General features: G+C 48.9%; 3 protein-coding genes across 8 annotated transcripts in view; 1 reads left to right on the forward strand and 2 right to left on the reverse strand.

Moving 5' to 3' along the window:
* The window catches only part of SARS2 (seryl-tRNA synthetase 2, mitochondrial), a 17,856-nt gene extending 9,396 nt beyond the window's left edge, over positions 1 to 8,460 (reverse strand). For 3 of the 4 annotated variants that reach the window (XM_063657681.1, XM_054462617.1, XM_054462615.1), the window contains exons 1-3: positions 8,173 to 8,439; positions 3,902 to 3,997; positions 230 to 259 (exon numbers count right to left, since the gene is read on the reverse strand). In XM_063657681.1, coding sequence (XP_063513751.1) covers positions 230 to 259; positions 3,902 to 3,997; positions 8,173 to 8,439 — 393 coding nt within the window. Of the gene's footprint in view, positions 1 to 229; positions 260 to 3,901; positions 3,998 to 8,172 lie in introns of all 4 variants that reach the window. The other variant, XM_054462616.2, reaches the window with a different exon arrangement.
* MRPS12 (mitochondrial ribosomal protein S12) lies at positions 8,183 to 10,663 on the forward strand. 2 transcript variants are annotated; one of them, XM_054462630.2, is made up of 3 exons: positions 8,183 to 8,701; positions 8,979 to 9,046; positions 10,025 to 10,663. In XM_054462630.2, exons 2-3 carry the CDS (start codon positions 8,998 to 9,000, stop codon positions 10,390 to 10,392), a joined length of 417 nt encoding a protein of 138 aa, XP_054318605.1. In that variant the 5' UTR covers positions 8,183 to 8,701; positions 8,979 to 8,997; the 3' UTR covers positions 10,393 to 10,663. The 2 variants fall into 2 exon arrangements, with proteins under 2 accessions (XP_054318605.1, XP_054318604.1); XM_054462629.2 differs by having other exon boundaries at positions 8,677 to 8,874.
* Positions 10,664 to 17,189: 6,526 nt separating this feature from the next.
* The window catches only part of FBXO17 (F-box protein 17), a 34,225-nt gene continuing 31,090 nt past the window's right edge, over positions 17,190 to 20,324 (reverse strand). For both annotated transcript variants that reach the window (XM_054462620.2, XM_054462621.2), the window contains exon 6: positions 17,190 to 18,539. In XM_054462620.2, coding sequence (XP_054318595.1) covers positions 18,396 to 18,539 — 144 coding nt within the window. In that variant the 3' untranslated portion in view covers positions 17,190 to 18,395. The remainder of the gene's footprint in view (positions 18,540 to 20,324) is intronic.

The following is a 20,324-nucleotide window of genomic DNA, read 5'->3' on the forward strand; positions in this document are numbered from 1 at the left end:
AGAGAAAGCTGGCCTGGGAATGGGAGGGACGTAGGACCAAATATGGAGCCAGCACCTGGATCCAGCCGCACCTGAAGCCAGTTTTAGTTTCATGCATCAATAGACCCTATTTTTTTTTTCTCTTAAACCTGTTTGAGTTGTTTTCTGTTACAATAGTAGAATCGTGACTGGCAGGGTATCCTCCCTGCCCGCCCCCAACCCTGGATAGGACATCCACTCTCCACAGTACCTGCTGCACTTCACCACTGTCCTGGTTTGCCTGGTAGAAAAGAGACAGGGTGGGTGATTAGGTTGATAAAGTCGAGGGTGGGGAAGAGAAAAAATGGTGAAAGGTCAAACAAGGCCAGAGGATCTTAGTCTCCTGCTCTGTCAGTGCCTAGCTGGGTCCCTCTGCAACTCTTGTGTTTCCGTTTCTCTATTGCTAACGCATAAGGAGGCAAGATAATTAACAGTAATCACAGCCGCAGCTCCGTGTAGGAAGTGCTGCCTCCACCCCAGGCTCTATGTACAGGGCTCTCCCATGCCATGATTTCTTTATAATCCACTTTAGGAGGTAGGCATTCATGTAAACCCTGTGATATGGTTTGGCTGTGTCTCCACCCAAATAATATCTCAAATTGTAATTCCACCTGTTGAGGAAGGGACCTGGTGGGAGGTGATCGGGTCCTGGGGGCGGTTTCCCCCATGCTGTTCTCCTGATAGTGAGTTCTCACGAGATCACTTTTAAACACTGGTTTAAAAGTGTTTGGCATTTACCCCCTCTGGCTGTCTCCAACCATGTGGAAGGGAAAGTGCCTTGCTTCCCCCTCTGCCATGATTGTAAGTTTCCTGAGGCCTCCCAGCCATGTGGAACTGTGAGTCAATTAAACCTCTTTTCTTTATAAATTACCCAGTCTCAGGTATTCTTTTTTTTTTTTTTTTTTTTTTGAGATGGAGTCTTGCTCTGTCGCCCAGGCTGGAGTGCAGTGGCGCTATCTCGGCTCACTGCAAGCTCCACCTCCTGGGTTCATGCCATTCTCCTGCCTCAGCCTCCTGAGTAGCTGGGACTAAAGGTGCCTGCCACCACGATCGGCTAATTTTTTTTTTGTACGTTTCGTAGAGACAAGGTTTCACCGTGTTAGCCAGGATGGTCTCGATCTCCTGACTTGGTGATCCGCCTTGGTCTCCCAAAGTGTTGGGATGCTGGGATTACAGGTGTGAGCCACCGCGCCCAGCCCAGTCTCAGGTATTCTTTATAGCAGTGTGAAAATGGGGTCAGGCGTGGTGGCTCACGCCTGTAATCCCAGCACTTTGGGAAGCTGAGGTGGGCAGATCACCTGAGGCCAGGAGTTGGAGACCGGCCTGGCCAACATGGAGAAACCTTGTCTCTAAAACCTTGTACTAAAAATACAAAAATTAGGCCGGGCACAGTGGCTTACGCCTGTAATCCCAGCACTTTGGGAGGCCGAGGCGGGCGGATCACGAGGTCAGGAGATCGAGACCATCCTGGCTAACATGGTCTCTACTAAAAATACAAAAAAAAAATTAGCTGGGCGCGGTGGCGGGCGCCTGTAGTCCCAGCTACTCAGGAGGCTGAGGCAGGGGAATGGCGTCAACCCGCAAGGCGGAGCTTGCAGTGAGCCGAGACAGCGCCACTGCAGTCCGGCCTAGGCGGAAGAGCAAGACTCCATCTCAAAAAAAAAATTAGCTGGGTGCGGTGGCACATGCCTGTAATCCCAGTGACTTGGGAGGCTGAGGCACGAGAATCCCTTGAACCTGGGAGGTGGAGGTTGCAGTGAGCCGAGATCGTGCCACTGTACTCCGGTCTGGGTGACACAGTGAGACTCTGTCTCAAAAAAAAAAGAAGAAAATGGACTAATATACCCTGTCTGTAGATTCGAAAATGGAGGCTCAGAGAGGTAAAGTCTATCAGTGTGCATTTGAGGGCCTGCAACCAAGGCCCCTTGACATTCTGAACCTTCCATGATCCTAAGCAGCTGAGGGAATCGAACAGCCTGGGTCTGAATGTTGGGCACCTACGTGCTGTGAGCCCTTGGGCAAATCTCTGCCCCCTCTGAGCCGCAGTATCCCCATCTGTGAAGTGGGATGGTAACAGGACCTCCCTGGGCAGGGCTATCGTGCAGCTTCCCTAAGAAGATGAGTTAGCACTCAAAGAACATTAAATGATCCATTGTGTTGCTTTCATTGGTTGTCCATGATGTAGACAGCTCGAGGCTGGCCACTCAGTAGGTGCTGGGAGATGTGATTCTTGGTGGCAGAGGCCTCCAGAGTGGTAAAAACCAACTGCCTGGGTGCGAACCTTGCCTCTCCCACTTCCTGGCTGTGAGACTTACGTACTTTTTCTGGTTGTTTTTTCTCGGAGACAGGGTCTCGCTCTGTCGCCCAGGCTGCAGTGTGATGGTGCGATCATAGCTAACTGCAGCCTCAAACTCTCGGACTCAAGCGATCTTCCTGCCTCAGCCCCAGAGTAGCTGGGACTACAGGTGCGTACCCCTACACCCGGCCATTTAGGCCCGTTTTAACCTCTTAGGGTCTCACTTTTTCCCAGCTGTAAAATTGGGTTTGTATTGTTCCTGTGTGACAAATGGCTGCGAGGATTAAGAGTATGGAAAGCACCTGGTATGGTGTGTAGCGATTTCTACATAAAGGTCTGCTGTTGTTTTTATGCCGTCTGTGGCAGACACTGTTGGTTGTCTAACCCTTGTCTAACCCAAGATACCTCCTTCCAGGCCAGGTGCAGTGGCTCACACCTGTAAGCCCAGCACTTTGGGAGGCCAAGGCGGGTGGATCACCTGAGGTCATGAGTTTGAGACCAGCTTGGCTAACATGGTGAAACCCCGTCTCTACTAAAAATACAAAATTAGCTGGGCGTGGTGGCACATGTCTGTAATCCCAGCTACCGGGGAGGCTGAGGCAGAAGAATCACTTGAACCCAGGAGGCCTAGGGTGCAGTGAGCCGAGATCATGCCACTGCACTCCAGCCTGGGTGACAGAGTGAGACTCGGTCCCAAAAAAATAAAAACAAAATAAAGATCCCTTCTTCCTCCTTCCCCACAGAACTCTAACTCAGTTCACCCTTCCCTGGTAGCCTGTAGTTCAGGGGAAGTGGGCCCAGGTGGAGGATGGCCTCTGATCAGCCTATGCCGGCTGCTGGAACTCCATTCCTTCGGCTGACAACTGGAGTGGGGTGGGGGTCTGGGCCCAGGGGACACGAGGGGACTCTGCTGGATGCTTCAGGAAAGGTGTACTTGCTCCTGAAAAAGGAACTCAAGCCAGAGAAGTCTCTGTCTCCTTCCCGTGGCAGAGTCATGTGAGGAGATGCTGGACTACAGCAGCCATCTGGAAACCCTGGTGGGGAAACTGAGGAAAGATCAGTGCAGTGAAGTTGCCAGTGCAGAGAGAAGGAAAGGACCTGGGCTGGGGATGCTGGAAGAACCGCTAATTAATCAGCCCTAGGGATGCCAGGGTCCTGCACAGCTCGCTACATGAGGTAATGCATGTCCACGTTGTTCACGCTTGCTTATTTATTTATTTATGGAGTCTCGCTCTGTCGCCCAGGCTGGAGTGCAGTGGCGCCATCTCAGCTCACTGCAACTTCCGCCTCCTAGGTTCAAGCGATTCTCCTGCCTCAGCCTCCCAAGTACCTGGGATTACAGGTGCCCGCCGCCATGCCGCCTAACTTTTGTATTTTTAGTAGAGATGGGGTTTCACCATGTTGCCCAGGCTGGTCTCAAATTCCTGACCTCAGTTGATCCACCAACCTAGGCCTCCCGAGTAGCTGGGATTACAGGCGTGAGCCACCGTGCCAGCCTGTTCAAGCTCTTTAAATTCAGTTTCCTGTTACCTGTGTCTAGAGACACCCTCGCGGCCACTCCCCACCTACTCAGGGCCCCATGCTCACCAGCAGGGCCCGCACTCCCTCAGTCACAGCTGCCTTCTCTTCCTCCAGGCTCCGGATCTGCTCCCGCAGCTGCCTCAGCTCCTGCCATGTCGAGATCTGGGGTGGATATAAGAGAAAAGGAGGTGAAGCAGCCATCGCCCCTACCCTTCTCTCTGGAGCCCACTGGCCACCTGGACCTGCAGGGGAGTGAGGCAGAGATCCCTACCTAGCCCTCAGTGGCCATCCTCCCCTCCTCCCCTTCAGTACTGGAATGCCCTGAGGTTCAGCTGGCCACACAGATGTCCAGAATTCAGACACACTGGCCGAGCATAGTGGCTCATAACTATAATCCCAGCATTTTGGGAGGCCAAGGTGGGTGGATCACTTGAGATCAGGAGTTCAAGACCAGCCTGGTCAACATGGTGAAACCCCATCTCTACTAAAAATACAAAAATCACCCGGGCGTGATGGCAGGCACCTGTAATCCCAGCTACTCAGGAGGCTGAGGCACAAGAATCGCTTGAAACCAGGTAGCGGAGGTTGCACTGAACTGAGATCGTGCCACTGCACACTCCAGCCTGGGCAACAAGAGTGAAACTCTGTCTCAAACAAACAAACAAAATCTGTAAACTAGCACTTTAAAAAATCATGGCTGGGTGCGGCACTTTGGGAGGCCTAGGTGGGAGGACTGCTTGAGTGAGCCCAGGAGTTCCAGACCAGCCTGGGCAACATAGGGAGACCTGCCTCTAAGAATTTTTGTTTGTTTGTTTGTTTCTGAGACAGAGTCTCACTCTGTCACCCAGGCTGGAGTGTAGTGGCACGATCTTGGCTCACTACAACCTCTGCCTCCCAGGTTCACATGATTCTCCTGCCTTAGCCTCCTGAGTAGCTGGGACCACAGGTACGCGCCACTGCACCTGGCTAAGTTTTGTATTTTTTAATAGAGGCAGGGTTTCACCATGTTGGCCAGGCTGGTCTGGAATTCCCGGCCTCAAGCAATCTGCCTGCCTTGGCCTCCCAAAGTGCTGGGATTGCAGGTGTTAGCCACAGCACCCGGTCTCTACAAAAAAACTTTTAAAAAATTAGCTGGGTGACAGATTGACACCTTGTCTCAAAAACAAAAAAAATTGTTAAAATATACATAATATGGGAGGCTGAGGCAGGTGGATCATTTGAGCCCAGGAGTTTGAGACCAGCCTGGGCAACATGGAAAAACCCTGTCTCTACAAAAATTAGCTGGGCATGGTGGCGCACGCTTGTAATTCCAGCTACTTGGGAGGCTGAGGTGGGAGGACTGCTTGTGCTTGAGCCTGGGAAGTCTCACGGAGCCTGAGAGGCTGCCGTGAGCCAAGATCATGCCACTGCACTCCAGCGTGGGTGACAGAGTGAGACCTTGTCTCAAAAAAAAAAAAAAAATTATTATTTTTTTGAGGAACTGCCATACAGTTTTCCATGGCAGCTGTACCACTTTGTACACATTCCCAACAGCAATGCACAACGATTCCGACGTTTCCACAACACAATTCTTGCCAATACTTGTCCTTTTCTGTTTTGTTTTTAATAATAGCTACTTGAGGCCGGGTGTGGTGGCTCACACCTGTAATCCCAGCACTTTGGGAGGCTGAGGCAGGTGGATCACAAAGTCAGGAGTTCAAGACCAGCCTGGCCAAGATGGTGAAACCCCGTCTCTACTAAAAATACAAAAATTAGTTGGGGGTGGAGGCGGGCGCCTGTAATCCCAGCTACTCGGGAGGCCAAGGCAGGAGAATCACTTGAACCTGGGAGGCAGAGATTGCAGTAAGCCAAGACTGCACCACTGCACTCTAGCCTGGGCGACAGAGCAAGACTCCATCTCAAACAAACAAACAAACAAACAAATAGCTGCTCAAATGCACATCTAAACTACCACTTTGAAAATGAAGAGAATAGCCAGGCGCAGTGGCTCACGCCTATAATCCCAGCACTTTGGGAGGCCGTGGCGAGTGGATCATTTGAAGTTAGGAGTTCGAGACCAGCCTGGCCAACATGGCAAAACCCGTCTCTGCTAAAAATACAAAAATTAGTCGGGTGTGGTGGTGCATGACTATAACCCTAGCTACTTGGGAGGCTGAGGCACGAGAATCGCTTGAACCAAGGAGGCGGAGGTTGCAGTGACCGGAGATTGCACAACTGCACTCAGGCCTGGGCGACAGAGGAAGACTCAGTCTTAAAAAACAAACAAACGAACAGACAACAAAAAAAATACCCCGGCCCCCCAAAAAAACCAACAACTAGCACTTTACAAACGAAAGAGAATATAATTAAACAACAAGAATGCATCACACATGGTAAGAGCAATAATTGTTAATGAAACTGGTTTCAATTTTGGGTGTGTGTACCGGGTCAGGATGTGAAATGTATTTCTTACTCTTGGCCACAAAGTTTGAAAAAGCCTGCTAAAGGATGTGACGCTCTAAATTATCTACATGGCCATCAAATGGAATTTTCCATCCTACCTCCAGGCTTTTGTATATTCTGGTCCCCTACTTGGGATACTCTTCTTCCCTCTTCCCTGGTGATTTCTCAATCCACAGATCTTTGTTTAATGCCACCTCCTCTGAGAAGTCCTCCCAGGCTGTCCTCCACTTTGCCTTCACAGCATTTACGACAGATTATAATGAGTATATCTGTCTCTATGAATTCGATTACTCTAGGTAGTCAAATTTACCAGAGATTGTAATTAGTATATACGTATAGTTGTATATGTTAAATGTCTTTTAGTGGGGTGTGGTGGCTCACATCTGTACTCCTAGCACTTTGGGAGGCCAAGGCGGGTGGATCACTTGAGGTCAAGAGTTCCAGACCAGCCTGGCCAACATGGTGAAACCTCATCTCTACTAAAAATACAAAAATTAGGCAGGTGTGGTGGCACGTGCCTGTAATCCCAGCTACTCGGGAGGCTGAGATGGGAGACTCACTTCAACCTGGGAGGCAGAAGACGCAGTGCACTCCAGCCTGGGAGACGAGCAAAACTCCATCTCAAAAAAAAAAATGTCTTTTACTAGACTGTGAACTCAGATTATGAGAGGGCACAGCAGGCTACTTAAGATTGTGGAGTCTGGGTGTGGTGGCTCATGCCTGTAATCTCAGCATTTTGGGAGGCCAGGGTGGGAGGATCACTTGGGCGCAGGAGTTCAGGACCAGCCTGGGCAACATAGTATGTCCCTGTCTCAACAAAAAATACAAAAGTTTAGCCGGGCCTGGTGGTGTCTGCCTGTAGTCCCAGCTACACGAGAGGCTGAGTGGGAGGATTATTTGAGCCCAGGAATTCAAGGTTCCAGTGAGCTATAATTGTACCACTGTACTCCATCCTGGGCGACAGAACAACACCCTATCTCAAAAAAAAAAAAAAAAAAAAAAAAAAAGTGGATTCTAGGCCAGAAAGCACAGGTTAAAATTCCCACTCTGCCACTTCCCAGTTGCATGACCTAGCGCAAGTGAATTAGCTTCTGGAAGCCTTAGTTTCCCCTCTGATAACATGGGAGAAATAATGACACCTACTTCATAGAGTTGTTGTGAAAATTAAACGAAGTTAAAGTGAATAAAGCACTTCAAACAGGCTGGGAGCGGAGTCCAAGAGAGGAATGGGAAGACGTGGGGACCCCACTATCGTTAGCACCTCAACACAGAGATATCGTGAACCTGGTCCTAATTCCCTTTTATAAGTGCTAGCAATTTTATTATTATTCACCGCATATTTGCAACATCTAGAACACCGGAATATAGCAGTTGCACCTTAAGTATCAGTTTAATAGAACCATTAATTAATGGATTCATTCATTCATTCATTAACTCTATTTAACTGCCTGCTATGTGTGGCGGAGGTGCAGAACTCTCCCTACCTCTCTCTCCAAAGGCAAGAGCTCCACCACACCCCAGCTCTGACCCCGTCCGATTCACACTTGGCTCCCCATTTTCCTTTGTGGTCTTAGGGAAAGGCTGGCATGAGGTTGCAGCACGGAGGGCAATGTCACATGGCAAGTTCCTAGAGGACAGTAGGTACCCAGCGAGCAGTATGAAACAAGCGCATAATGGGTGTCTAGGACACAGTAGGCATTCTTGGCACATCGTAGGGCCTCAGCACTCACTGAACAACTGGCACTTAAGTGGGTGCCATGCACTAGACGTTGGCTAACTTGGGAAAGAACTAAAATTCCTACTATAGGTTCGCCCCCTGCCGGAGGGCATCTTGCAAACCCAATTCTTCCGTAAAGCAAACGCCTGCTTCCGCAGGCCGGCGCAGGCGCACTCACGATCGCGGGCAGGTCCGCCGAGCGCAGCTCCCCCTTGCGGAGCTCCAGGGCGTGTGCGGCCTCTTCTGGGCATGCGGAGAACCGCTCTATGTCCAGCTGAGGGAGTGCACTGTAGCCCTCGCGCGCATGCTCGTACAGGAGGTTCCGGTTTCGTTTCTCTGTAGCGAAACTTCTCCTTGGACTATCGTTGGAGATGCAGCCTCCCCGGCGCCGGAGCCCCCGACGAGTCAGCAAAGGCCACAAGCGCCGCGCCAAGGACGCAGCCATCTTGGACCGGGAACAAGGCGGCACTTCGTCCCGCCCACTCCACGTTTAGACCAATTGCAAAGCAGCGAACCTGATTGTGACGAGCCAATCAGATCCTGAGGAAGTTGACCGCAGTAGAGTCGGTCGTCGCCCAATCGTTGTCTGTGTCCCGCCTCTTCAGTGACGCGAAGGCAGAACCAGCCAATCCCTGCACGGATAGCGCCCGGAAGAGGCTAGAGGCAGGATTCAGCGTGTCCGCGACCTCCCCGTTAGGGCCTGTGAGGTCGGTGGAATCCTGGGGTCCTCCAAATCTACCAGGCCATCTCTTCAGTTTCCCACTTCTTTATGTGTGCGGGCGAGAGTGGTTGGGCCCTCGGGAACCCACTCAGAGCGAGGCTAAATTTACGGAGGGACTTTCTGTTAGCAGCATGAGGGCCTGTGGTTAGACCTGTAGAGGTATTTCCTTTGATTTAAGCCAGAAAGTCCTGAGAGCGGATCGGGGGGCATTTGCGGATCGGCCACTTTTTCCTCCTTTCTGAGTCTTTTATCCCCTACCACAGGGACGGCCCAGGCGGCAGGATGTCCTGGTCTGGCCTTCTCCGTGGCCTCAACACGTCCCTAACTTGTGGTAAGTGGGGGACTTGGGCTTCAGGGACGAGGCTAGAGGAGGAGGGTTACTCGCTCTTGGACTTGTGTGCCTCCGTCGGAGCACCGAGGGAAACGGGGGTGGAAAAACGCGGTGGGGTTTTGGCAGAGCTAGGGCTGCTAGAGCAAGAGGTGGGAAGCAGCTGCATGGAGGGCTACTGCGTGTCAAGCGGCGTTTGGGTCAGTTTTATTATTTATTTATTTAAGATCTCTCTCTGTCGCCCAGGCTGGAGTGCAGCGGTGTGATCACAGCTCACTGCAGTCTCGACCTCCTGGGCTCAAGTGATCCTCCCGCCTTAGCCTCCCAAGTAGCTGGGACCACAGGCCTGCAGAACCACAACCAGCTAACTTTTTGATTCTTTGTAGAGAGGGAGGTCTCCCTGTGTCGCCCAGTCTGGCCTTAACTCCTGAGCTCAAGTGACCCTACACAGCCTCCAAAAGTGCTAGGATTACAGGCGTGAGCCACTGAGCCTATTATTATTTTAAACAGCGTTAAAAATAATGCTTCCTGGCCAGGCGTGGTGGCTCACGCCTGTAATCCCAGCACTTTGAGAGGCTGAGGTCAGGAGTTCGAGACCAGCCTGACCAACATGGTGAAACCCCATCTCTACTTAAAAATACAAAGATTAGCTGAGCGTGGTGGTGGGTGCCTGTAGTCCCAGCTGCTCAGGAGGCTGAGACAGGAGAATTGCTTGAACCCAGGAGGCAGAGGTTGCAGTGAGCCGAGATTGAGCTACTGCACTCCAGCCTGGGCGACAGAGTGAGACTTTGTCTCAAAAAAAAAAAAAAAAGGTAATGCTTCCTTGAAGAATAAAGAGTTACTTTTGTCTGTAAATAACACTAGACGTGAACAAATGCATCCTTGTAAAGTGCTTTAAACAATGCCTAAAACACCAAAATTGAGTAGCTACTACACTAGGATCTGTTCTGTGGGATAATAACCTCTTTCGGCCCTCTCCAGGCCCAGCTCTGGTTCCCCGGCTCTGGGCCACCTGCTCCATGGCTACCCTGAACCAGATGCACCGCCTGGGGCCCCCCAAGCGGCCGCCTCAGAAGCTGGGCCCCACGGAAGGCCGGCCGCAGCTGAAGGGTGTGGTCCTGTGCACGTTCACCCGCAAGCCAAAGAAGCCCAACTCGGCCAATCGCAAGTGCTGTCGAGTGCGGCTCAGCACTGGCCAGGAGGCCGTCTGCTTCATCCCCGGGGAGGGCCACACCCTGCAGGAACACCAGATTGTCCTTGTGGAGGGCGGCCGCACCCAGGACCTGCCAGGTGTCAAGCTCACCGTTGTGCGTGGCAAGTACGACTGTGGCCACGTGCAGAAGAAGTGACGGTTGGGGGCACAGTGGGCCGCAGGGTCCTCCAATGCTGGCCTTTGCGCCTCTAGAGGCAGCCACTCATGGATTCAAGTCCTGGCTCCGCCTCTTCCATCAGGACCACTGTTAAGCCATAGGAGTCCTGGAGGTGCAAAGGGTGTCCCTCTGTCAACACCCTTGGCTCCTGTGTTTAGAGGGGTGGCCTGAAGGACCTTTTCTGCTGGGACAAGACACTGTATTGCCCTCTGCTGGGAAGGGGTTTTAATAAACAGACCCTGGCACTTGTGATGTGAATCCCCTTGTGGAGTATTTGCCCTCCGTGTGGCTGTGGCAATGGACATCTCTGAGCTTCAGTTTCCTCCTCCAGAAAATAGCTCCATTAGTGGTATCTCCTTTGTTTGGTTTGGTGAAGATTAAATTCGATGCTCTATGTGCATAACACGCATGGAGGGCTACTCTTTTTTTTTTTTTTTAGACAAAGTCTCGCTCTGTTGCCCAGGCTGGAGTGCAGTGGCGCGATCTCAGCTCACTGCAACCTCTGCCCCCCCGGGTTCATGTGATTCTCCTGCCTCAGCCTCCCGGGTAGCTGGGATTATAGGCGCATGCCATCAGGCCTGGCTAATTTTTGTATTTTTAGTAGAGACAGGGTTTCACCATGTTGGCCAGGCTGGTCTCAAACTCCTGAGCTCAGGTGATCTGCCCACCTTGGCCCCCCCAAAGTGCTGGGATTATAGGCATGAGCCACCACGCCAGGCAGAGGGCTACTGTATTTTAAGCTTAGGAGTCAGGTAGGTGGCACGGAGGCCCAGGTCACCTTCCTGGAGGCCATGGGTTCTGGGCACATAAACTCTGCCCTCAAGCATGGACATCTGGAAAATGGCAGTAATTGTAATGTTGATGTGGAAGGGGTGTGGAAAGGATTCAATGGGGTGTGCTGCTCCACACATGGGAGCTGTTCTTTTATACGTGTGTGTGTGTTTCTATGTGTAGAGAGAGAGAGAGAGACAGAGTCTCACTGTGTTGTCCAGGCTGGAGTGCGGTGGTATGATCTAAGCTTACTTTAGCCTTGACTTCCTGGGCTCAATAGATCCTCCCGCCTCAGCCTCCTGAGTAGTCGGGATCACAGGTGTGTGCCACCACACCTGGCTAATTTTTCCATTTTTTTAGAGTCAGGATCTGCATCTGCAGACTATACAAAGACAAACAACACAGATTAAAAGCACAATCATCATTGAAATCACAGAGCCTCCAAGTGTTTCTATCAATTTGAATGAGTTACTAGCTGCTAATCTGTCTGCAGCTCCTTCAAGCACTCCAGTTCCTGGCATTAAGGTCAGGTGTGCCTGGGATACTTTAAATATTTGTTCTTTCAATTTTGCAATATCCAAAGACAAGTTTGTAGAGTGGCCTTGTAGATGCTTTTTTATTCTTTCCCAAATTTTGATTTTATTAAGAGCTATTAACAGTTTCCACAAATCCTTACATTTAGCTCCTAGAGCAGGCCATATCATTTGAGGTTGAGGTGCCACTATACTGCCATGGGTCCAGATAATAGGAATTCTTGCTGTACTTCTTACCATTTCTACCATCTGACCATTTTGTTCAGACCAGCTGATCACAGTGTGGCCGTGGCACGCAGACTGAGAGGTGCAGTTCAAGCTAAACATCCCTTAGGGGACCAATCAATAATGATTCCTTAGGAATCATTGTGCAGCACCTCTGCCTGTTCTGCAAAGCAATCTTCCTAAACAAGTACGTTCATTTTTTCTAACTGGGTCCAATCCTGTTTACAAATATGTTTTTGAGGGCAGTATGCCTCAATTATAGGAGCAGATTTATTATGAGACCAGAAAGCTTGTATAACTGTGTCATAGAATGATTACATCCAGGCATTATTGCCAGCCAAGATTGATAAATATGCCCAATAAGTATAATTGTTCTCTGTGTCAGCCCTTATTGAAGGAATACTCATGGCAATGGTGATCATCGCTATCATAGCTACCATTAAATTACTCATTGTGACTGGTTGTCCCACTTTCCTCAGGTTTTCTTCTGCCATCTGTGACAGCTTCTTGATCTGTCTCCAGGTGGGTGGCTGTGTTTGACAGGTGTTGCTCGTGACAGTTGGGGTCTTCCTCAGCGTCAGTCTCGACATAGCTGCAACTGGGGGGGTCCTCAGTTTCCTCCCAGAATCTCTTCCTCAGCATTTGGCTCATGATAAGGTTTTAGGTGTCTTGATGGTGTCCAAATGGGCTGTTGAGTCAGTCCTGGAGAAACACAAGCATAACCTCTACCCCGTTATTATTTTACCTATTTCCCAACTTTTTGTTATTGGATCTCTCCACCAAACTAGTTGTTCTGCTTCTGTCTTTGCAGCTGGTTTCTGTAGATGCTGTTCAGCTGCTGATAGGATCTGGCCTTTAGGCAGGCTCAAAAAATTTAACAATGCTAGATTCAGTTGCATATGGGGCGTCCCGCAGTCCTTGTTTTCCCCCCTTTTTTTGCTTTTGCAACTGCTGTTTCAGGGAGAGATTCATTCTTTCCACTATGGCTTGTCCTTGAGAATTATATGGGATACTAGTAATGTGTTTGATATTCCATATAGAGAAAAATGTAGCTACAGCTTGGCTAGTGTAGCCTAGGGCATTATCTGTTTTAATAGAAGCTGGAATGCCCATCACCGCAAAACACTGCAAAAGGTGACGCCTTGAAGAGCCGTATGAGCCCTAATGTGAGTGATGTAAAAAGGGTGCATTCTACTCCTGACTGCTGTTTGCAGTTGGGTAAATAAAGTCATCAGTTGTTCATCTGTAGGAAATCGTAACTGAGCATTTTCAGTTAATTGTGTGGACTGAATCACGTATGAAGAATCAGAAATCACGTTAATAGGCATATGAAAAGCAGTCAATACCTCAATTACAGCGACAAGCTCCACTTTTTGAGCTGAAGTATAGGGCATCTGAAAAACTTTACTTTTCGAGCCAGAATAAGAAGATTTACCATTACTAGACCCATCTGTAAAAACATTTTCAGCACCTTCAGTTGGTTTAAATTCAGTTATTTTAGGGAGAATCCAATTAGTTAATTTCAAAAATTGAAACAGTTTTGTTTAGGAAAATGGTTATCGAGAATACCCACAAAGTCAGCTAAATGGGTTTGCCAAGTAAGACTATTTATAAAAGCTTGCTGTATTTGTGCCTTTGTGAGAGGGACAATAGTTTTTCCAGGATCATATCCATGTAATTTAACAATCCGAGTTCTCCTATTTCCTATCATAGTAGCAATTTGATCCGAATAAGGAGTTAGAGTCCGTGAATTAGTATGTGGAAGAAAAAGCCACTCTAGAAGATCTCGCTCTTGAACAATAACACCAGTAGGTTAATGCTGAGTTGGAAAAATTAGCAAATCTAGAGTCTTCTCTGGATCTAATCTATTTATTTGAGCTTTATGGACTTGCTTTTCGATTAGCTGCAGCTCTGCCTCAGCTTCTCTTGTTAATTACCGAGGGCTTGTGAGACCAGGATCTCCTCTAAGGATAGAAAATAGATAACTCATGGCATAGGTAGGAATGCCTAGAGCAGGTCGTATCCAATTAATGTCCCCTAGTAATTTTTGAAAGTCATTTAATGTTTTCAATTGATTCCTATGTATGGTTGCTTTCTGTGGCACAATGGTAGTGTCATTTACTAAGGTCCCCGAGTAGGAGTAAGGAGTAGTAGTCTGAATTTTGTCAGGAGCTATAATTAAACCAGCACGAGAAATCGAATTTTGTAAGTGATCATAACATTGGAGTAATATTTCTCGAGTGGGGGCAGCACAAAGTATACTGTCCATATAATGAATAATGTAACACTGTGAAAATTTTTAACGAGTAGGTTCAATTGCTTGCCCTACATAAGTCTGGCAAATTGTGGGACTGTTTAACATGCCTTGTGGCAATACTTTCCAGTGAAAATGCTTAGCAGGCTGCAGGTTGTTTACTGCAGGAATTGTAAATGCAAACCGTTCACAGTCTTGCTCAGCTAAGGGGATAGTAAAGAAACAGTCTTTTAAATCTATGACTATTAAAGGCCAATTTTTTGGAATCATAGCAGGAGAAGGCAATCCTGGCTGTAATGTACCCATGGGTTGTATAACTGAATTAATGGCTCTTAAGTCAGTTAACATTCTCCGTTTACCTGATTCTTTTCTTAATTACGAAAACTGGAGAATTCCAAGGGGAAAATGTTGGAGCTATGTGTCCGTTTTCTAATTGTTCAGTAACTAATTCCTTTAAAGCCTTCAGTTTCTCTTTACTTATCGGCCATTGTTCTATCCAAATTGACTTATCTGTTAACCATTTTAAAGGTATAGGTTCTGGAGGCTTAACAATGGCCGCCATCAAAAATGATTTCCTAAACCTTGGTGGGAACTTTGTATTTCCACTTGAAGCGATTCCTTCAAACCTTGTAAATTTTTTCCTAGTCCCATACTAGGGACATACCCCATTTCATGCATCATATGTTGACTTTGAGGGCTATATAATTGTTCTGGAATTAGAACTTGTGCTCCGCATTGTTGTAATAAGTATCTTCCCCATAAATTTATAGGTACGGAAGTTTTGGTTGAATAGTCCCAGGTTGTCCATCAGGCCCTTCACAATGCAAAATATAACTACTTTGATATACTTCAGGGGCTTTACCAACTCCAACTATGTTAAATTGAGCAGGTTGAATTGGCCACGTGGATGGCCAGTGCTATAGAGAAATGACTGAAATGTCCGCTCCTGTATGTACCAAACCTTTAAATTTCTTTCCCTGAATAGTTATTTCACAGGTAGGATGTTTATCAGTAATTTGATTCACCCAGTAAGCTGCTTTGCCTTGTTTATTTCTGCTTCCAAATCCTCCTGTTTGTTTAATTTCACTTTTTCCCATCCCCACATATGGCACATTGAGGAGCTGTGCTGTGCGCTGTCCTGGCTCTGCTTTCCAGGGAACAGAAGTAGATACAACAATTTGAATTTCCCCATTGTAATCTGAATCTATGACTCCTGTTTGTACTTGTACCCCCTTTAAATTTAAACTAGACCTCCCTAGAAGTAATCCTATTGTCCCCGCTGGCAAGGGTCCACAGACCCCTGTTGGAACTTTTTGCAGGGGTTCCCCAGGCAGAAGGCTCACAGCTTTTGTGCAGCATAAATCTACTGTGGCACTACTGGCTGTGGCAGGGGACAGACATTGTACAGGGGTGAAGGAGTGGCCTAAGCCGGAAATGCCCCTGGTTTCGAATGGGGCCCGGGATGGGCCCCTCATGGCATTTCCCGAAATCGGGTTCCCATCTTTATCAAACTTAGAGTGACATTCATTAGCCCAATGTTTTCCTTTTTTTACATTTTGGACATATTTTAGGCTCAGCAGTTTTCTTTTATCCCCTATCTGCCGGCCTGACTTGCTGATTTTTTCTGCATTCTTTTTTAGTGTGCCCATGCTTCCCACAGTTAAAACAAGCTCCAGGAAATGGAGTATTTCCTTTATCCACTCTCAGTCCTGCCATTGCCTGTGCCAACAAAGTAGCTTTATGCAGATTACCTCTGATACCGTCACAGCCTTGATGTAATCAACTAAATGTGCTTTCCCTCTAATAGGTCGCAGAGCAGCCTGGCAATTGAGATTAGCATTGTCAAAAGCTAATAACTGCAACACTATATCCTGAGCAGCCGAATCTGCAATCACCTTTTTAAGATACTCCTGTAACCGAGCGTTACATAAAATCTGCGTACGGTTCTTTTGGTCCCTGTTTTACATCACCAAAGGAAGGGTACTGTTCTCCACCTGAAGTGATTTTTTCCCAAGCTCTGATGCACACTCCTCTAAGCTGCTCCGTGGCATCATCCTGCATAACCACTTGTGCATCTAAACCAGCCCAGCCGCCAACCCCCAAGAGTTGGTCTGCAGTTATATCAATTTGAGGTTGGGCCCAGGTGTTGCGAGGGGCCTGAATGGAAGCTGTATCTGCCCACCAAGTTTTAAATTGTAAGAACTGAGCAGGAGTTAGACAAGCTCAAGAGCGTCCCAGTCAGAAGGAATCATCCGACTGGAAACAGCAACATTCTTTAACAGTCCCGTTACAAAAGGAGAACCTGGTCCATATTGATTAATAGCTTGTTTAAATTCTTTGAGTAATTTAAAAGGAAAAGGCTCAAATGTAGCTGTAATATTTCCCTGTTGATCTGGGGGATGTATTCTAACAGGGAACTGCCAAGCCTCTAAATCACCCTCTCTTCTAGCTTGCTGAATTCCTACCTGAATGGAACTGAGAGCGGTTGCTCGAGGCACTGCTCGAACAGTCACTGGGGCAACTACTTTCCGCCCAGTGTCCTCTGGAAAAGAAAGATCTGGAGGGTCAGGCCACTCGTTTTCTTCACACTAAGGAGGGGATGCAGAAGGGTAGGGATGAACCTCTTCCTCCTTTGCCACTTTAGCTTTAGCTGGCAAACAAACCTGCTTTGTTACCTCTTCCGTTACTTCATTATACTCTCCTTTCTCCTCATCATCAGTGTGAAAAGGTTCCAAGGTGGAATGAACCAGAACCCACACCTGTCCCATTGTTATCCTGATGCTTCCGAGCTCCCCTTCTTACTCACCATTTGGATTGCTTAAGCGTACTCGGGTGTCCTCTAGCTTAGTTCCACGTTCTCCAACTGTCGCTCCAATGATTCTTCGACCCGGATTCGAGCCCCCACGTGTGGGCGCCACTTGCCGAGACCAGCTCGGTCGTGGAGACCCTAACCCAGCGGTGCTAGAGGAATTAAAGACACACACACAGAAATATAGGGTGTGGAGTGGGAAATCAGGGGTCTCACAGCCTTCAGAGCTGACAGCCTTGAACAGAGATTTACCCACATATTTATTGACAGCAAGCCAGTGATAAGCATTATTTCTATAGATTATAGAATAACTAAAAACATTTCTCACAGGAAATAAAGAGATGGGCTGAAATAAAGGGGGGTCTGGCTAGTTATCTGCAGCAGGACCATGTCCTTAAGGCACAGATCACTCATGCTATTGTTTGTGGTTCAGGAACCCCTTTAAGCGGTTTTCCGCCCTGGGTGGGCCAGGTGTTCCTTGCCCTCGTTCCGGGAAACCCACAACCTTCAGGGTGGGGGTCACGGCCATCACGAACATGTCACAGTGCTGCAGAGATTTTGTTTATGGCCAGTTTTGGGGCCAGTTTATGGCCAGATTTGGGGGCCTGTTCCCAACACCAGAGATTCCCCCAAACAGCAGATGACTTTGTTAGTCTCAAGGACAGACTGCCTCAGCGGACCTCTGCTCCCTGCCCACGATCATTACCCCCAAAACATGCCGGCAAGTCTCTGCTCCCTGCATTGGCAGAGACGGATTTAGAAGCCCACTCTTATAAATCCTGGTTTAGCCTTTGTTTTGTGACTGAGTCTACCGAGATCTTTGCAGGAGAAGAAAATTTGCAGGAAAATGAACTAAATGTCTCTTCCTGACACTCCCCTTCTGGGGGGCTGAGGAAGCTGTGAACAGCCTGGTTTGTCACACAGCACGATGGCCACCACGCTGAAGCAGCAGCAAGCAGGTTCATGGAAGGTGTGCTGAGAACCAGCCACATGGGAGCCCTACTGTCCTCTGGGTATCCTCTGGCTTCTGGCTGCAAGGCTGGTCTTTTTTTTTTTTTCTTTGATATAAGGTCTTGCTTTCTCACCCAGGCTGGAGTGCAGTGGTGAAATCACGGCTCACTGCAGCCTCAACCTCCTGGTCTCAGGCAGTCCTCCCACCCAAGCCTCCTGAGTAGCTGAGACTACAGGCGGCACCACCATGCCTGGCTAATTTTTTAAAAATTATTTGTGGAGACGGTCTCACTTTGTTGCCCAGGCTGGTCTTGAACTCCCGAGCTCCAGTGATCCTCCCACCTTGGCCTCCTGAAGTGCTGGGATTCCACAGGTGTGAGCCACTGCACCCGGCTGCAAGGCTGGTCTTGACTGACAACGTCAGGCGGTAGTCCAGTCGCTAGGACAGACGGATCCTGACCCTCACACTGGAGTGGGTCACAAGGGCGCCGTAGTGCCCCACCCAGGAACTCACGTCTCTCCCATACTGCTCAAAAGATACGTAGCGGATGCCCTTGCCAAAGTTGGTGAAGACGTGGGAGACCTGCAGGGGGAAGGGGAGTGAGAGGGTGAGGGCCTGCGGGCCCCTTCTCTTCCTCCACTTCAACAGATAGGCCCGAAGGACTGAGGAGGTGCCAGTCCTGCACGAGGTGCTGGGGACGGAGCAGTGAATAAAGCCGGAAAAGGACCCCGCCCCAGTGGAAGCGTCATTCTAGCAGGGGGCCCGGTCACTGGAGATGGGGGGGTGAGGGGCCGGGGCATTCTGCCAGGAAGGTGGCAGGAATGTGAGTAGAGTGAGTTAGCAAAGGCCCCACAGAGGTGACACCTGAAAAGGAGGAGAGGGAGCCAGGAGGGGCTCTGGAGGGAGGGTGTCCCAGGCAGCGGGAAGGGCCTGCGCAAAGGCCCTGAGTGGGAGAGTGCCTGGAGCTGAGGGAGGGGAGAAGTAAGAGAGGGGTCAGGGAGGTCACGGGCAGATCATGGCCTTGTGGGCCACAGGAGGACTTTGGCTTTTTTTTTTTTCCAATTTAAAAAAGTCAAGATAAAATTTTCATAAAACAAACTTTTTATTTATTTATTTATTTTTGAGATGGAGTCTCACTCTGTCGCCCAGGCTGGAGTACAGTGGCATGATCTCGGCTCAATGCAACCTCCACCTCGCAGGTTCAAGCGATTCTCCTGTCTCAGCCTCCCGAGTAGCTGGGATTACAGGCACGCACCACCACGCCCGGCTAATTTTTTATTTTTAGTAGAGATGGGGGTTTCTCCATGTTGGTCAGGCTGGTCTTGAACTCCTGACCTCAGGTGATCCACCCGCCTTGGTCTTCCAAAGTGTTGGGATTACAGGCGTGAGCCACTGCGCCCAGCCAAAATTTACCATTTTATTTTATTTATTTATTACGAGGCCAAGACTCGCTCCATCACCCAGGCTGGAGTGCAGTGGCATGATCTCAGCTCACTGTAACCTCCACCTCCCCCGGTTCAATAAATTCTCCTGCCTCAGTCTCCCCAGAAGCTGGGATTCCAGACGCCCATCACTGTGCCTGGCTAATTTGTGTATTTTTAGTAGAGACGGGGTTTTACCGTGTTGGCAGGCTGGTCTTGAACTCCTGGCCTCAAGTGATCTGTCCGCCTTGACCTCCCAAAGTGCTGGGATTACAGGCATAAGCCACCACACCCGGCCCAAAATTCATTTTTTAAAGTGTACAATTCAGTGGTTTTTAGTTGATTCACGATGTTATGCAGCCATCACCGCTACCTAATTCCCATCACCCCAGGAAAAGCTCTGCATCCATGAGCTGTCATTTCCAAGTCCTCCCTCCCCCAGCCCCTGGCAGTCACCAATCTTCTTAGTGTACATTTCATATATGTGGAATCATACAGTATTTGTCATTTCATGTCTGGCCTCTTTCAGCATCATGTTTTCAAAGTTTATCCATGTTGCAGTGTTAATTGGTGCTTCATTTCTTTTCCGTGGCTGCATAACTTTGGCTTTTACTGTGAGATGTAGCCACAGGAGCATTACAAGCAGGGAGACTTGTGATCTGACTCATTATTATTATTATTATTTTTAGTTAGGGTCTCAGTCTGTTGCCCTGGCTGGAGTGCAGTGGGACCAACTGGGCTCCAACCATCCTCCCACCTCAGCCTCCTGAGTAGCTGAGACTGCAGGTGCAAGTCACCATACCCATCTAATTTTTAATTTCTTTGTAGAGATGGGGGTCTCACTATATTGCCCAGGCTGGCCTCAAACTCCTGCCCTCAAGCTGTCCTCCCATCTTGGCCTCCTAAAGTGGTGGGATTACAGCTATGTGCCACCGTGCCCAGCCGA

This window comes from Pongo pygmaeus, chromosome 20, assembly GCF_028885625.2.
Source record: "Pongo pygmaeus isolate AG05252 chromosome 20, NHGRI_mPonPyg2-v2.0_pri, whole genome shotgun sequence".
Taxonomy (NCBI): Eukaryota; Metazoa; Chordata; class Mammalia; order Primates; family Hominidae; genus Pongo; species Pongo pygmaeus.

Excerpts from the sequence above, each read along its gene's own strand:
- MRPS12 (XM_054462630.2), top strand. The coding sequence starts at position 8,998 with ATGTCCTGGTCTGGCCTTCTCCGTGGCCTCAACACGTCCCTAACTTGT. Across the intron at positions 9,047-10,024 it reads CAACACGTCCCTAACTTGTG|GCCCAGCTCTGGTTCCCCGG; the intron begins GTAAGTGGGGGA and ends GGCCCTCTCCAG.